Raw genomic sequence first — 11,034 nt, 5'->3', positions numbered from 1 at the left:
TGTATTCCCATCGCAAGACCCACTGGTTGATGCTTATTTGTAAAATCCTCTTAGGCCTCATTCCCCCCTATCTGAGATATTTACTGCAGCCCTCATCCTCCACATACAACACCTGTTCTGCCAGTCACATATTTATTTATTTTTATTTCACCTTTATTTAACCAGGTAGGCCAGTTGAGAACAAGTTCTCATTTACAACTGTGACCTGGCCAAGATAAAGCAAAGCAGTGCGACAAAAACACAGAGTTACACATTAACAAAAGTACAGTCAATAACACAATAGAAAAATCTTTGTACAGTGTGTGCAAATGTAGAAGAGTAGGGAGGTAAGACAATAAATAGGCCATAGAGGCGAAATAATTACAATTTAGCATTAACACTGGAGTGATAGATGTGCAGATGATGATGTGCAAGTAGAGATACTGGGGTGCAAAAGAGCAAGAAGATAAATAACAATATGGGGATGAGGTAGTTGGGTGTGCTACTTACAGATTGGCTGTGTACAGGTACAGTGATCGGTAAGCTGGTCTGATAGTTGATTCTTAAAGTTAGAGAGGGAGATATAAGACTCCAGCTTCAGTGATTTTTGCAATTCGTTCCAGTCATTGGCAGCAGAGAACTGGAAGGAAAGGTGGCCAAAGGAAATGTTGGCTTTGGGGATGACCAGTGAAATATACCTGCTGGAGAGTGTCCTACGGGTGGGTGTTGCTATGGTGACCAGTGAGCTGAGATAAGGTGGCGCTTTACCAAGCAAAGACTTATAGATGACCTGGAGCCAGTGGGTTTGGCGACGAATATGTAGCGAGGGCCAGCCAACGAGAGCATACAGGTCGCAGTGGTGGGTAGTAGATGGGGCTTTGGTGACAAAACGGATGGCACTGTGATAGACTACATACAGTTTGATGAGTAGAGTGTTGGAGGCTATTTTGTAAATGACCAAAGTCAAAAGTCAAAGTCTAGTATCGGTAGGATAGTCAGTTTTACGATGGTACTATATATACACTGCCATTCAAAAGTTTGGGGTCACTTAGAAATGTCCTTGTTTTTGAAAAAAAATGGCCAGAAACAAAGACTTTCTTCTGAAACTCGTCCGTGTATTCTTGTTCTGAGAAATGAAGGCTATTCCATGCGAGAAATTGCCAAGAAACTGAAGATCTTGTACAACGCTGTGTACTACTCCCTTCACAGAACAGCGCAAACTGGCTCTAACCAGAATAGAAAGAGGAGTGGGAGGCCCCGGTGCACTACTTAGCAAGAGTACAAGTACATTAGAGTGTCTAGATTGAGAAACAGACGCCTCACAAGTCCTCAACTGACAGCTTCATTAAATAGTACCCGCAAAACACCAATCTCAATGTCAACAGTGAAGAGGCTACTCCGGGATGCTGGCCTTCTAGGCAAAGTTGCTAAGAAAAGCCATATCTCAGACTGGCCAATAAAAATAAAAGATTAAGAGGGGCGATAGAACACAGACGCTGGACAGAGGAACTCTGCCTAGAAGGCCAGCATCCCAGAGCCTCTACATACATTATGCACATGAAATCTACATAAAATGTTAATTAGAATAACGTTTTATATAACAAGGGAATATAACAAGGGAGTTGGAGGATGAAAAAGAGCACAACCTCAGCAGCTGACAGTGATATCATCTGTACGTCGATGCTAAATCTGGTTTCTACAAAAGAAACAGCAATGGAAATGATTGGGTGATAACGTATAATGGAGAATTATTAGGTTCTAAGGTGAGGTAAAATCGACTGGGTAAATTACACTTAACAACGTGGACGTGGTGAGCACAGAGCACACAGATTATGCGTATCACACTCTTCAGTTCTTCAGTGTAATTATCAGAGGCTTCAGCAATATTAGGAAGGAAAGTGGCAAGGGGTTAGGCTCCACATTCCCAAGTCTCATCAAAAGTTTTGATTTAATGGAGAGACTTGGAGAGTTGTTCATGGAAATCATGAATATCAAAATGATACAAAGCTTTCCAGAGACCTGAGAGAACTTGCACACCCCCACACTTCCATTCCATGGGAGTTTAGGTTGGTTGACATGGAAACACAGTTTTCAGAGAGAAATATGGTAGGCAGGAGGAAGCGCTATAAAAGCTTTAAAGAGAGGACAATGCTTCACTCTCGTCACCCGCCCCTGAAGGTGTAAACATTCTACACTCCTATTATACAACCTCATTATGGAAGCATAAGGGATTTATATCTATTCGGCATCTGGGTTTTCATTAGGGATCAGGCTAGGGTGACAAAATAATTGCCACTGTGCAGACAATACCATGAACCATGAAACTCTATGGGAATCATCTGAGATTTCATGGGTGCAAAATACTTGATGGCAAGCTGCGTGTGCCCACTCCATCACCCATATTTTAATGTCTCTTGTAGGGACAGCTGAGCTGGGTAATCTTTTATATTCTTGAGAGAGACTGTCCTTTACACCATTCCCATCAGTCTAAAGAAACCATTTCTTTGTGACATCACTATAAGTGAAACCAGCCTTACACACTTTGTCATTTTGGGTTCTAAACTTAGCCTGGCCAAATTTCACCAAGCTGCGGACAGCTGTATGTGTGATGCATGATGGGAGAAGGCCAGACGTTTGCACATGTACAGTACACTGCAGTCCACCCACTCCTCGTTCCCACCACATAGCTTGACTGCTGTCAATGCATTTCTATAATATTTGCCTACTGCCAATACTCGGTGTGAAAATCTGTGCTTTTTAGAGAAAATCTGTTGCTTTTCTCCTGTGTGACGTATTGAGAAAGATTGATTCATAAAGAGAGTAATTCTCACTCACATTCAAAGATGAATGTTAGCTTATAAATTGGTAATGCAAGATGTAATAATTGGCAGTCTTATACTAAAATATGAACAGGCCTCCACGATGTTCAGCAGGCTCAACACTGTTCATGACACTGTGCTAACATTGGCTCATGACCTAATTTGCAATTATTCTCAATTAATTATATTGCAAGTCACGGTAAGGCCCAGTTCTGTGACTAAAGCGTTACTGTGATTCAGAACCTCCTATTGGTACTGAGGTTAATTTATGTGACCGGGATAATTAGGGCTAGAAAAAATGTAAGATAGTAGGCAGGTGATTGTGGTGCCTGATAAAGTACAGTGCAAGTTCTATGAGGATTGTACTATTCATCAGACGTTACCTGTGTGTTGCTTACTAAACTACATTGAAATATCCTGAACTCACTGCCCCAAATAATGAATGGGCACAGTCAGAAAGTAGACAGGATCAGGACAAAGGACACATGTTAGAACCAGGTATAAACGTGGCTTCTGATAGTTGTCTTATTTATGATTTGTGCTCACGTTCCTCTGTCAGACTGTCCTCATCCTTTTAAGTGGGTTTCACAGCGCTGCCAGTCAAAAGCCTACTAACCCTAAAGAACAAGAGGCCTCATATTATATCTCTACATCAAAAGGAACCATTGAGTCCAGTCAGAAGAATTGATTACCAAAAATAGCTTTTCTATATCTGACCCTGACATTGGTATCACCGCTGGAGACATGCCTGTGGGCCTGTTGCTGCCTGCACCAGAGACATTGACAGAGAGATGGGAGGGATGAAAGGAATGTTTTTCATAGGGAGAGAGATGGTGTACGTGAGCAACTACCCCATCTCTAAGACTTAGGTTTCGGTGTCGTCACACAGGTTCACGCAAACGGCATGCTCAGCAGCCCCTGTATATTTGCAGCCAAATTTATGAGCAGTGGGGTTTTAGGTTTGATATTCAGGAGCACATAAATAGGTGCTAAAATGCATGTTGAAATGTCTCAAATATGAGTCAATATGACTCCAACACCATATACAATTATCTACACAGTACTTACCAAATAGTACTTGTTTCTTGAATGACACAATATACAATCTTGTAAGAGGTGGTTTTTAATAGGTTGTACAATTCCCAGCATGACAAAAACTTTGCCAATGCTGTGAGTTAGGGTATTCACTGCATACTCCTCCTGTGCCTGATTGTGAGTTGAATGTGGCAGCAGGTCGGTGTCAGACCACAGGCCCTGTGATTGAGAGGCCCTTGACGGCCACTTGTTCCTCTGCCAGAAAGAGGGTGGAGGGACCTCCGTGGCTCCTCACCCTCATAGACATACACTGAGTGTACAAAACATTATGAACACCTTCCTAATATTAAGTTGCATCCCCTTTTGCCCTCAGAACAGCCTCAATTCGTCGGGGCATTGACTCTACAAGGTGTCGAAAGCATTTCACAGGGATGCTGGCCCATGTTGACTTCAATGCTTCCCACAGGTGTGTCAAGTTGGCTGGATGTCCTTTGGGTAGTGGGCCATTCTTGATACACACGGGAAACCATAAATATGAAAAACCCAGCAGCATTGCAATTCTTGACACACTCAAACTGGTGCGCCTGGCATCTACTACCAAACCCCGTTAGAAGGCACTTAAATATTTTGTCTTGCCCATTCATCCACTGAATGGCACACATATACAATCCATGTCAATTGTCTCAAGGCTTACAAATCCTTATTTAACCAATCTCCTGCCCTTCATCTCTATTGATCGAAGTTGATTTAACAAGTGATCAATAAGGGATCGTTATTTCACCTGGATTCACCTGGTCAGTCTGTCATGTTCCTAATGTTTTGTACACTCATTGTATAATGGCTCTATGATCCACACAAATGCCGCAGAGGGTAAAGATGACAACAGCCCTGTGAGGATTGAGGTGTGTGTGGAGCAGTTTGGAATTGGCCCTCAATATCACCTCTTCTCCTTACTAGAAAAACGTACAAATATTTAAACTTTTTCTAACATGAACCAATTGTGATTCTTGAAACTGAAGACAAGCTAATAGAATAACATATAACATGATGAACCTGCAAGTTGGTGTGTGGTTGTGACAAAATGTACACATCAGCCAGACAGATCCCCATCTTTATAGTTGGCCTGTGCACAAATGATGTCATACTGAAGATCTATTACAAACCAATTTGTCATGGATGTTAGTCATTAGATCAAGTCTGCATGGCTATGAGGAGATTTGACAAGCATTGTGGTTTATCATTGTGGTTATTTCCCACCCTGCAATGCCACGTCATAATAGTACAGGGGGCAATGGACCATGTCCACAATGACTCACTGTATTCTAGCTCTGGGGATCTAAATCTACTATGACGATTGACCATTGATTCAATAAGCAAGTAAAAAGTATGAAATCATCAATTTTAAGCCCCTGTCTTTCCAAATGATTTAATGGATTGGAGATTTATTGAGACCACTGTGAAATCCATTGCCTTGTTTTGTCACATTATGGTTTCTGAAAAGACATATTATAATACATTGAATGTAATGTGAAATATTTAAACCTCCGCACCTACAAGTTCACATCGCTAGTATGATGAAAAGAGGTTGGTGTGGAGCCCAGTGGAGAGAAAGTACCCTCGAAGTTTCTAGACTGTATTGTGACCATAGCGATGAAAGAAAAGCAGGAGTGAAAGAAAATACTAGAAATATAATTTGATATGTTTCAAAAGCACATGGTTGTTATAACTGTTTGTTACTTTTCATTTATGAATATGGACATTTTAAGTAGAAGTAATGCACCTTATTTGAATGTTTTTCCCTTTTTCTCTTTGAAGCCTATGGTTCTTAACTTTTTAATTAGAAATTTGGTTTTGTACAGTAGTTTAATTCACTAGATATTAAGACATTATTAAATCATGTATATTTATTCTACAATGTGATGAATTAAACTGTAACAAGTATATGATGAATATTGCAAAATCTTTCTGCTGTCATCTCCTCTTAAGATTTGGGGTTCCTCTAAATAAGCACCTCTGAGACATTATTGCGCAGCATGCACGTGATTTTCTTGATTACACCATTGCTCTTTTATCACCATGGTGACCAAAGTTTTGTCTACAATCCTTAATGCAACGATGGTGAAGAAATTCAGCAGAAACAACAAAGCTTTTTTACAGGCATCCTTAAAACGACACGAACAACACTTTAACATGGCTAACAACATCAAACATGGGCGCCATGAGCTGACAGAGCGAGTGTGAGAGTTGACCGAGGCTTGGCAGCAGAGAGGCCTGAGACTGTTTTGCTGCCACGACACCTGATGTATCCCAAATTGCACGCTTTTCCTTACAGAGCACTACTAACTTTTGACCAGGGCCCCTGGGAATATGGTGCAATTTGGGATACACCCAGTGTCAGGTAAGACAGTTGCTGAGACGACAGTCCAAGGAGCCAAAGGTGAGGGAGGCACACGTCTCACTCCTTACGGCAACACTCAGACTGATTCCTCTCAGATAGAGAGGGAGGAGAAGAGGGCCGCCACTTTGCCATTTCTGCTACTGCTCTGTAAATAGTATGGTGGTATTGGACATAAAATGTCACATTCTGCCATAACCCTAATGCTCTATTCTTCAGTTTAAATGGATTGATGTTATTTTCCATAAATAACATAAATGTGTGCTTTGATGTTTCATTTAAAGTGAAGTGGGGAAAATATTGATTGAGAAAACAAGAAAGAAAAAAACACTCAATTTTATCGTAATATGTTGATATTTTATTAATATCCCTGTTCTTGAAGGATATCACGTACACCAAATATCTTTGGCAGTTAAGCGCATTCAATGTCTTAAGAAGCCAAAAACAGTCATTTGCTTTCACAAACACAATAACAAATAAAAATAACCACAAAATAATGAACTGCATGTAAATAACATACAAAAATCCCATGCCTACTCAGTAGGTAACAACAACATGTTGACTCCTGAATACATACATACTGTATTTACAGTTCAGTTATAAAAAATATATTATTTTGCTTACATTCTTGTGTAATCTGTGACCTCGGTTTCCTCCAAATTGCCCCTTAAAATCGCTCTTACATTCCCTAAAAAAATAAATTTCACACCTTAAGGCTACTAATCACAGAGTGATAAACAAAACATAGTTTTGTTTGCTAAGCTTCACAAAAGGCACCGAAGCGTTTATAATGAAGAATGTTCATTATTTCATGGTGATAAAAAAACAACATGGGAGATAGTACAAGTGGGTGATATATACAGAGCATAGAAACAAATGTCAGTGTTACGGTTAACATGCTCGAATTCTTAATTGTTCTTCTCCAATAAAGTCATCACACATTGTTACCACAAGAGAAAATATATTCAGAGAATTAGGTGCCATCAAGTTCAAATGATACCATGTAAAGAACGATAATCTACGAAGTCTAAAAGGATGAAAAACAAAACATGGCACATGTACACTATACATGGGGCTGTTTGTGTACCATCAGTCTTTTTGATTTCAAGGTTGTCAGTATCAAAAGTACCGCCAAAGCCCAATATTCTATGTTCTTTAGATCTCTGAAGACTCATTGAAGTACTGAGGTTGAGTTGAAGAGAGAAACAGTTCCCTTTCTATCCTCGGTCGTCTCTCTCTGTCATGTTTCATGATCTTTAATCGCTGTATGGACACAGAGGGAGTAAAAGTGCATTTGAAAAGGTAACAATGTTGTTTCCTTCTTTTTTTTCAAAAATAAAAATAAATGATCATTAAAGATATGAAAGTCTTAGCAGATATCAATGTTTTCTGGAGAGAGTGTGGACTGCAGTTTTGACTGAGGAGTGCCCACTTGGGAGATGTAAATGTTTGTGGGGGAGCCGTATGAGGTGGAAACCTGTGTCTGAAATGTACTGGAGGCCGAGGAGTACATGGTGTTGACTGATGGGGAGCCATAAGAGCTGTGCACTGGGGAGGAATAGCAGGAGGGCGCTGGGGAGGGGTATGAAGACAGCACTGGGGATGGGTAAGAGGAGCTAGGAGAGGGGTATGATGTGGAGGGGGAGGAGTACCCTGAGACTGGGGAGGGGATGGCCATGGGAGTGGGCCCTGCCTTCTCCACCTTTCTGTCCTTTGCCTGCCTCAGGTGGATCTTGGTGTGCCTTTTGCGCTCATCACTGCGGGCAAACTTGCGGCCGCAGATGTCGCAGGCGAAGGGCTTCTCGCCGGTGTGGGTGCGGATGTGTGTGGTCAGGTGATCGCTGCGGCTGAAGTTGCGCATGCAGATGCGGCACTGGAAGGGTCTCTGGCCCGTGTGGATGCGGATGTGGCGTGTCAGCTCGTCTGAACGGGAGAAACGGCGGTCGCAGGTCTCCACGGGGCAGGCGTAGGGGCGCTCGTGGGGCGGGGTCTTGCACTGGCGGTTCGGGTACTTGCGCATGCGGTTCGGCTTAACCGGCGGAGACTGGTAGGAACCTTTACGATCCTGAGAGCCATTCTGTGTGGCGAAAGCCTTGATGGTGGACAGGGGTGTGAGGGAGAGCTGCTGCTGGATGCTCTGAGACTGGAAAGGCTTCTGGTCGGGGGGAAGCAGGCTGATCTCACCCTGCTGCTGGGGGAACAGGTAGTCTGGGATCATGGGCAGAGCCATGTTGGAGGAGCAGGTCTTGCTGCTGGCGTAGGTGGGTGGTGGGTACTGGACTGAGGTGTTTGACGGGCTGGGGAAGGACTGGTTAGAGTCAGGGAAGAGGTTAGGGCTAACACTAGAATAGGTGGGTGCAGCTGAGTAGATGGGGTTGGAATCACCAATTTGGACAGAGCAGCTCATGGTGTGTGAGGAGGAGCTGACCGGAGCAGCAGAGGAGCACGGGGCAACTGAGGTGGGCGGTTGGGACATGCCTATCAGCCCACTGACCAGGCTGTATAATGGCTCTGCCCACAGGCTGTTGCTGCAGCTGGTTGCAGGCTCCAGGGTGAACCTCCCTGTGTAGGAGATGGAGGGCAGGCGAGGGGTTGAGTAGGTCTGGTCGATGAGAGACTTGTCACAGCCGATAGAGATGTCAGGCAATGTCTCTGAAAGAACAACAACAACAAACAGTTAGCATTTAACAGCTGCCGTGTAAAAGCACATTTACATTTGCTGCAGATGGCAGCCCCCACTACTTTTTAGGATTCAGGGGGTGCGCTTTGAAGAATCCTGCTGGTTCATACAAAATACATCCCACATCAAGTTCTAAGGAGCGAGTGCTGACAGTCTCATATTTCTACCAAATGCATGTAAATTACGCAATCAGTTAAATCATAGAACTATACTACATATTTATTCATTTTTTGTTCTTTTTTGTTGCAAAAATTAAATCATCCAATCGTCATAAAAAGACAAATAACGGTACAGCTCTATGCACAATAATAATAACACGTTTTAAAGCTATTTATAATTTATCCAAACATCTTAACATATTAATATTTTTTGCATAGACTAAGTCAGAACTCAAATGCAACCTCATAGATTATGCACATTTTCATGCATATTTCTGAATGAAACCATAAAGAGTTCACAGTTAGAGCAGCCCTTACCTCCATTCAGATGTTCGTATGAGTCTCCTGGCTCCCCGGTCCCAAAGCCTACACCTTCTGGTGTGGAGGCAGCCAGGAATGTGGTCCCTGCTGAGTGGAGCAACATCAGCTCCTCCAGCTTGGGGTAGCTGTCCATGGGAGAGTAGGGGAAGCCTAGTGGGTCTGATGTCTGCAGGGCTGAGAGGAGCATCTCTGTCTTGGCTGCAGCCATGGTACTGGTGCTGCCGGTGTTCTGGCTGTCTGGGGACAGAGTAGCTGGAGGTGGAGACGCTGCTCCTGCTTGTCTCAGGTAAGAGGAGATTACCGGCTGTCTTTAGAGGAGAACTCTGAAGATGCTGCTACTGCTCTTGTTGAGGAAGGATTCCAATGCTGAAAGATCTCAAAGGCTTTGCTGCTTTCAACTTGGCGTCTTTGCAAAAGGTCCCAGTCTTCAAAAACGATGTTGTGGTTCATTCATTCCAGAAGGGTAGGAATGAAAACATATATTTCTTTCTAATAATCCTGATGAGTGACTGTGATCAAGAATTAAGAAATATGTAGCTGTTGTGTTTTCAATTTTGATTAACCTTTAATCTTTTAGTTCACGTGTTTGGTGTGTGCTAGAATAAGTTCTAAACTTGCCTACTATGGGGCTGTCTGCTCTGTAGCGTATTGACATGAGCTCTATTTGGCTCCGATGACTGTTTCCCTCGGCTGAGGATTCCACCGCTTTATAAAGCCTCTTGCCGTGACGTAAATGTCCAAATTAGGAGTGGAGGAAAGCCATATTTAGGCAGCGCAGTGGAGTACGCGGAAGGTTTGTCAGAGTAAATGTGTAGAGCGGGAGACTGTTTATCCAAATATTAAAAAGAAATCTGATATTTCACACGGTGCATATTATAACAAAAGTAGTTTCTATGTAGAAATAAGCAACGGAAGCTGCCGTTTTGCCGTGGTTTTCGGAATAAATGCAGTTTTCCTATCTATACAGCGCACCGCCGTTGCCGGAAACCTCGGCTATGACATGCCATATAAGGTCGTCCCTTCACACGAACCGGTTCCGGTGGGTTTCCACTTCCTTGCTCTTATTAGGAGTTTCCAGTGGTAATTCTGTTCAGAGCTCGGCAATAAATGTGCGAGACCTGGTCAAATCCAGCACGATTTGAGACAATAACTATAATGTCTGCACCCAATTACATTTTCTCAAACAATGTCACAAAATGTTGAGTGGAAATTAAAGCCTACATATACATATATTTTTATATACACATATATATATATATATATATATATATTATTGAATAAAGCTCAGATTGTCCCGAAAGTAACATAATGACGCCTGATGGTATAGCGTCGTTATGTTACTTTTGGGACAATCTGAGCTTTATTCAATAAGTGTCCATTTATTTCAATGGTCGCAAACATTCTTACTTCCACTAGATTTCAATATATCTTCAGAGCAAGACTCACTCCTCAATGCAAGATGGTTTGCGAGACGTTGTGCAAGATGGTTTGGGCAAACCATGTGTTCTGGGCACTAATCAAACTATACCCTTGCATGACGCTGTTCATTGTGGAAAAGTTGTAGGTTGCACAAAAAAATGTCACTGTACTGTAAGCTATTTCACTAGACTTTGATTCTAAACTTGCTTTCTGCGCTATTGGACATAC

At 42.4% G+C, this 11,034-nt stretch overlaps 1 protein-coding gene across 1 annotated transcript; it reads right to left on the bottom strand.

Annotated features, from left to right (window-relative positions):
• Positions 1–6,563: 6,563 nt before the first annotated feature.
• On the bottom strand, positions 6,564–10,652 carry LOC129821809 (early growth response protein 1-like). Its single transcript, XM_055879486.1, has 2 exons — positions 9,385–10,652; positions 6,564–8,880 (listed from the first exon to the last, which is right to left on the bottom strand). Exons 1-2 carry the CDS (start codon positions 9,593–9,595, stop codon positions 7,598–7,600), a joined length of 1,494 nt encoding a protein of 497 aa, XP_055735461.1. The 5' UTR covers positions 9,596–10,652; the 3' UTR covers positions 6,564–7,597.
• Between the last annotated feature and the right edge of the window lie 382 nt (positions 10,653–11,034).

This window comes from Salvelinus fontinalis, chromosome 2, assembly GCF_029448725.1.
Source record: "Salvelinus fontinalis isolate EN_2023a chromosome 2, ASM2944872v1, whole genome shotgun sequence".
NCBI classification, from domain to species: domain Eukaryota; kingdom Metazoa; phylum Chordata; class Actinopteri; order Salmoniformes; family Salmonidae; genus Salvelinus; species Salvelinus fontinalis.
The sequence above is the reverse complement of the archived record's forward strand: the minus strand, read 5'-3'. Positions and strand labels throughout refer to the sequence as shown.